This window comes from Centruroides vittatus, unplaced genomic scaffold (genome assembly GCF_030686945.1).
Source record: "Centruroides vittatus isolate TY-2023 unplaced genomic scaffold, ASM3068694v2 contig_628, whole genome shotgun sequence".
In the NCBI taxonomy this organism is placed as follows: domain Eukaryota; kingdom Metazoa; phylum Arthropoda; class Arachnida; order Scorpiones; family Buthidae; genus Centruroides; species Centruroides vittatus.
The window spans coordinates 6,328,480-6,335,254 of NW_027122385.1; the positions used below are offsets into that span (position 1 = coordinate 6,328,480).

The following is a 6,775-nucleotide window of genomic DNA, read 5'->3' on the forward strand; positions in this document are numbered from 1 at the left end:
TGGTCATACTTGACATTATTTTGTTCCCATGATCTTCCGGAAAAGAAATTGACATAAATTTAACGTATTCGCAACGATATTACGCACAAAACGACCAAAAATATGAAGAGCACAATGACAGCAAACCTATCAGTCTCACATTCGAACATTCGAAAAAAGATAATATTAGAAAAAAGATAACATTCGAGCGCGAAGCAAGAAAAACGAACGTATACCCCAGAATAGATTTGAACCTTGGGGTACGGACTCTCAAGTGTCGACCACCTTGAACTTGTGCCCGGCTAAGATTTCCGTTAGCCGTAACAATAATATTATTAATTTAAGTGTTTTGCATCTTTTATTTAACTTCTTATAGATTCAAAAATGATAACTCTTGTTATGAGAACCATCAGATTAATGTCCATAACTTCATACATATGTATTGATGATTAATATTTAATAAAAATATTATTTTAAAGTTGAGTTTATTTAATTCAACTTTGAAATAATTATTCATTATTCAAGCTTCTAAAGTATTACATACAAGAAACAAAAATTTTCTGCCATTAGAGCAATTAATCTTAAACTTTAGAAATTTTGAAGCCAATTTAAAGAAATGGCTTAAAATTGAAATTCAAATTCAATTAATTGCATATACTACAGCTGTACAAAAAACTGTATAAACCTGTAATTGTCGTGGAACTTGTGAACCAATCCCACCAGAGAAGATAAGAGTATGTGTAACGCATTAAAACGTCACAAAGTAAATTGACTTGTTTCTTTTTCAACGTCGTTAGTTTCGCTCTATACTAAAAAGTTTTAATTTGACTTTTTAAACATAATGTACATAAAAAAACGAACGTTTTAATTTTAATTTTTTTGTTACTTCAGTTTATTTTTTATGTTGCTTTCTTTCTATATTATAAGACTATGAGAGCGAGTGTGTTAACGAAGCTGTAAGTAAAAAACTTTTGTAAACTAGACACAGATATTTTATTCATTATGCAAATAACAATAAGACTACATCAAAGTTTTAAGAATTACACAAAAGAAATATCACATCGTTAAGTTTGAGATTTATTTTATATAAACTGCTTCAATTGAATAAATTTAAATTCAATTATAAACATTCATGTTTCTGAATTGTGTTTTGCGAATTTAAAGAATCGAGTTCGTTCGAAACATTTTTATTACATTCAAACTTATGTTTTTTCCTCTTAAAAACAGAAAGCGAAATCGAATCCAAAAGGCTGAGAACAACGGGCAATAAAAAAAGACTGTGGAATGAAGCGAAAATTACCATTAAAGTTATGATTTTAAAAAATATCACAAATGATTCCGATGGTCCAAAATACGCTACCGAAACACCCAAAATAGTAGTTACACATCCCTGTAAGACAGGATATCCAGCAGCGTATAAGCAACTTCGGATTTTCTCATTTGGTGTCTTCTTTTTGTAATTGATAAACGCGTAAGTCGTATGTACTGCATAATCTACACAAAATCCCGTACACATCACTAATATTATTAAAGAGGGTGGGTTTACAGTGACATTCCATAAAGACATGTATCCAATCAAACCAACCTGAATAGAAACAATAGTTATTAGAACAGACGAAAGAAACAATATGTTCGGAGCAAATAAAAGAAACACAATAATTACTGTTCCCCCTGCAGCACAAATCGATTTTACGCAGTTTGAGAAAATATTAACATAGATGTCATAATGTATAAATCTAAAATTATATACAATTACAGGAATTTTGCTTTTATCGGCGATTTTCCTTACATTTTCAAGAAACGATCTTTTATCAATTCCAAGTTTTAGATCATAACTGGATATAAGAAATCTCGAAGCAGTAATTTTATCACTTTCTTCGTTAAAAATAACATCGTTTTTAAATCTGCCTGCAACGTTTACTTTCAAGAAAACATTTTTAAATGCACTCAGAAAGTCATCAGAATCACTAAGATTGTAACCAGAAAGAGAAAACTCTGCAACTGGAGATTTAGTAAATGCCAGAAATTCTCTCAGCCAACTTTCTGTGGTCGACGAATCGGATATAAATGGAGCAGATTCGAAACCTTGCAAAAGATCTTCTATGTCATTTTGGACAGTGTCATTCGAATAGTCTAATGACTGATTAATAATTATTTGAACTTGATGACTATAATTAGAAAAATACTTATTTTCAACCTTTGCATATCCAAACATATAAGAAAAGTTTGGAAAAAATATAAATACATCGTTTTCTTCTCGAGTGAATTGCATACAATATATTGCACCTATAAGATAAACCATAAACAGGACAATTACGATAGATTTAACGATTGGTTTTCCCAACATTTCGCCGAGAACGTTGCCGAAAAATGCCATAAAGATATTCTCTTCTTCCTTGTTTGGCGATTTGAATTGTTTTTTGTTTTCAATTTTCTGGTGATTTTGGTTAATTTGCCAGCAGAAGACAGAATGCAGTTTATGCTTTTCTCTGTATCCTTCTAAGGCCATGAGTCCTCCGAAAAACCATAACTGATAAATGTAATCAAACAAGATTGCGAGGGCTGCATACGCACTGAATATATGAATACATTTGTAAGGTGTGACAAATCCCATACAAAAAGCAAAAAAGTTAGTCAGTGACGTAATAGTGATGGACACTGCAGCTTCGGCGTATGCTTCTTTCATTCTATCAGGAACACGAGCTTTTATGTCAGTTCTTCTCCACGCAGCTATCAATATAAAGGCGTCGTCTATTCCAATTCCTGAAATGTGCATTAAGAATTAATTATATGTTTTAATGATGTTATTGTAATATGAGCAAATTTCTTAAAGTATATTTATAATAGTTAACGTTCTAATGGTCACTGTTTATTTAATAGAATATTTAATTGTTTTGAGAAACAAATATCTCGTATAATGAAAGACCATCTCCTATGCAATAATTAAATGCAATATGACTGGAATGTAGGTAATCGATTTTCGGCACTTTGATTTTGATGCAATGCACCGGTTAGTTTGCATGGTAATTTGTATAAGTCGTGTGTCTGATCTTATGAAAATTAACAGCATGTTGGAGATGACAATGACAATAGAGTTGACTTTACATACTGTATGAAGGCCAGTCCGAAATCCTTCCATTTGGTTAAAAATTGAAAGGTGATTGGTATTTAAGAAAAATAATATATTGATAATACAGTGGTAAAAACATTGTTCTATGATTCTTGAAATTTAACCAGAATTTGAAGGTTTAGTGGAATCTGGTTATTAAAATCACTTTGATATTTGCAATTTATGATAACAATAAACGGTTGATAGCATTAAACAAAGGATGAAATATTTTTATTATTGAACTGAATATTTTAGAAAAAATTACAGTATACTACTTAAACATGCACAATTTATGTTTATCCGTAACTGTGTAATGAACACAACATTACACATTTACTTACGAAGAAATGTTTTAAACTCAATGTATCACAAAATTAATGTAGAGAAATCGTAACAATTATGTTCATCTTCAAAGGTATGCTTCAATTAAAGATCTACTGTACCGTATTGTTTAGATTTGTCATATTCTTACAGCTTCATATGTAAAAATAAAATGTATGTTACGGAAAAAAAAATTTCGTAGAAATCCAATTAATGTGAATTTTCTAAGAATTTTAATCGTTTGTTCCGAAGTGTAAATATCAGGACGACAAAAATAGCCAAAGTTTGATCATAATAAACCAACTATTTTTAATTAATTACATATAATGTTTTGGGAACGACAAATTTTGATAACAATAGCCAATCGATATTATTATTCGTGATTGTAATAACCGGATTATATTGTATTTCGACAATGTTCTCACTGCTGACGAAAGTTTAGTAAACGAGGATAAACTTAATAAACCACATTTAGTGGCGATTTTTGTCAGCTATTATACACATAAAACCAAAACAATGAATTGTGCTTTGATTCCGCGCATAAAATTTAAAATTTTGTTGGTGCCATTTGTTTTGATATTTATTTTAAAATCTTTTTCATTTATTAATTACTAAATTAATAAGTATAAAAAGGCGAAACAACTTCAGCGATGAATTTACTATTGACAACATGAATGATTATTTTTGGTTATTGCTGTTTTTTTCCCTATATATATATATACTTTGTCATATAAAATTTTCGTAAAACTTACCTAACATCAGGAAAATAATCATAACGTTCAATGGGACATACTCCATTTTGCAGTAAATTAGTAATCCAAATGCTGCAATAGTGGCTGAAAAAGGTGATACGCAGCCAGCAATACCCAACCAAGGCTTACTGCGCAGAGCATCAGTCGATAAGCAAGAAACTGCCGAGAATATCAACATAATTGGAGCAGCAATAATAATGAGAGAAAAAATATTTTCGCCATTTCGGTTAGTTTCGTCATTGACAGACTGACTAACGAACTTATAAATTTCGATATTATTTATGTGAATTTTTGATAACGTTTCTAGAAGAGTTTTTTCCCACATTAGTGCCATTTTTTTCGTTTCTTCTGTGGCGTGGTCCAGTGGATAATACAGTCTAATTGCCTTGAAATCTCGAATCATACTTTCCTCGTCTGCCGTGACACCTCCGAATTCGGAACCAGAAATTACTAACTTACCATCAATTTTATCAGCTGGATATCTGAAAATAAATAGCATAAGTTCATTTTAACCTTATGTAAATATGAATTATAGTATTTTCTTAAAATATCTACCATAAAAAAATTAGAAATCGAAATAACTTTTAAAAGAATTGTTCTAGAAGCAACAAGATGCGGCTACTTTTTTAAAATATTGTAATGTTTACATCTTAAATTTAAAGCAAATTTAAAATTATGCCATCTAAGAAAATATTTAGAAATGAAAATTAAGGTAAGTGACGTCGCTGATGTAAAATTAATAAAAAAATTTTTTATAGGTAATAGCCAATATTTCAGCACATTAAGTAGCCCGTACTTTCTGTCAGGAACATAAAAAATTCACCAAAATTTACCTCAGATTACCCTGTTTATGTCGGTACAGGAAAGTCAAGTGACATAATTATAAAGCTTGCAGTAAATTACAACATCAACTTTCATTCGACTACATTCGATTTTAACTATTCTATATATATAATCGAGACGAGTTGATAATAATAATAATCACCGCAGAGCCCAAACGGTTAGGAGTTGAAAGTTGAAATTTGGTACACAGGGTACGTCACGAGAACGCACATTAAGAAAGGATTTTTCGAAATTCCTCCCCACGGGGAGAGGGACCGGATTAAGACTTCCATCAACAATAAAAGTGTTAAGTGACAATGGAAGAGTTAAGTAACAATGAAAGTGTCAACAGTGGAAGTGTTAAAAGAAAGCGACGTGCAAGACGCAGATGCAGTTTTTTTCGTTTATGCGGGAAATCCAACATATTTTTAGACCCATCTAAAAATTCTCTAATTAGTCTGGAAAAAGGGGAGACCCAATTCTTGCGTTCTTTGATAAGGGCAAGGTTGACTATAACGTAATAATCCTAATATTCGCTATCGTTACTTTTGCCCGAGCAACGCCGGGTCTATCTGCTAGTAATTACTAACTTTGAATATTTTGTAAGTATTTTAATCTAAAAAAAAGTGTATTTTGTTACCTGATTTTCTTATTCACATTACATTTAGTTAATTTAATAATGTTTAATTATATATTAAACATCAACAAAATATTAAACATCAAAATAAAATTTTACAGATATATTACATTAATAAAAGATTACTTATCAACAAATGTAATTGTCTTTGACATAATTATCAATTTAAAAATTATTATTATGTTAATAATATCAGAGTAAATCTTACTTGATCTTGTACATTCCTTTTTTTATGTCATTCGTCTTTCCTTTCAATGACAAAACAAAATTTTCGTGGCAAGTGTTTCCGTCTGGCTTACAACATAAATCTTCGTAACGAACGAATGCGTTATTCCATAGAAAACTGACATTTCTAATGATTCCGTCAAGTTTGATGACCTCTTCAATTATTGATTCTTCTAATACGGAAGTTTCATATTTTGATGTTATCTGTATTGCTGCCACTCCTTCCAGTCTAATTACTCTTCTGTAATCACATTGTGACGTGTTTATGGGAAAGATTGATTCAATTGCAGCTCTGTCTGCTTTGCTTCTTGCATAGGATGGAACGTAAAGATATTCCGCATCCTTTGTAGGTGATACATGTAATATTCCTGTTGCTAACACTAACGAAAATATAAAAAGAATTGCGACGTATATTTGTGGATAACATCCTACGTTGTAACCAATGCGAGTTAATGTAGCAGAAACTTCTCTTCTTACAAAGTCAAGCTTCATTTTTGTACATAAAAGTATCAAAGAGGAAGGAAATACACTGAATGATATATAATACAGCACATGGAATTCGGGTCTTTCAATCCCTTCGAATGTTTAAGTACGAAGCTTGTTTTAACGAGTATTTATGTTGTCGTGATATCGTATGATAAATCCGGTTCATCCGCAATCTGCCTATTATTAGTAATGTTAATTACTATTAAAATGCTTTTTATTAATTTATAATAGTAAACGTATCAGATACTTATTTAAAACTACTTTTAAAATTTACTAATTTTAAATGATTTAATATCAACTGAATCAAAAGGTAGCATATTAATAATATAAATGAACCGAACAATATTAAAGGTATATGTATGTGTACTTACGTAATGCAAAGCCTGCGATGTACTTCCATTAGTGACGAATGTATCTGGTTATATTGGTTAGAATGTAAAAAGT

General features: G+C 30.5%; 1 protein-coding gene across 1 annotated transcript; it reads right to left on the reverse strand.

Annotated features, from left to right (window-relative positions):
- Window positions 1-988: 988 nt before the first annotated feature.
- Window positions 989-6,337, reverse strand: LOC136979499 (patched domain-containing protein 3-like). The gene is made up of 3 exons (XM_067275506.1): window positions 5,829-6,337; window positions 4,162-4,643; window positions 989-2,742 (listed from the first exon to the last, which is right to left on the reverse strand). Exons 1-3 carry the CDS (start codon window positions 6,335-6,337, stop codon window positions 1,100-1,102), a joined length of 2,634 nt encoding a protein of 877 aa, XP_067131607.1. The 3' UTR covers window positions 989-1,099.
- Between the last annotated feature and the right edge of the window lie 438 nt (window positions 6,338-6,775).

What these genes read in the sequence shown, in the direction of transcription:
- LOC136979499 (XM_067275506.1), bottom strand. Translation starts at nt 6,337, where the DNA reads ATGAAGCTTGACTTTGTAAGAAGAGAAGTTTCTGCTACATTAACTCGC. An exon ending in AAAGGAATGTACAAGATCAA is followed by an intron (nt 4,644 to 5,828) that starts GTAAGATTTACT and finishes ATTTATTTTCAG; the next exon opens with ATATCCAGCTGATAAAATTG. An exon ending in GATTATTTTCCTGATGTTAG is followed by an intron (nt 2,743 to 4,161) that starts GTAAGTTTTACG and finishes TGCACATTTCAG; the next exon opens with GAATTGGAATAGACGACGCC.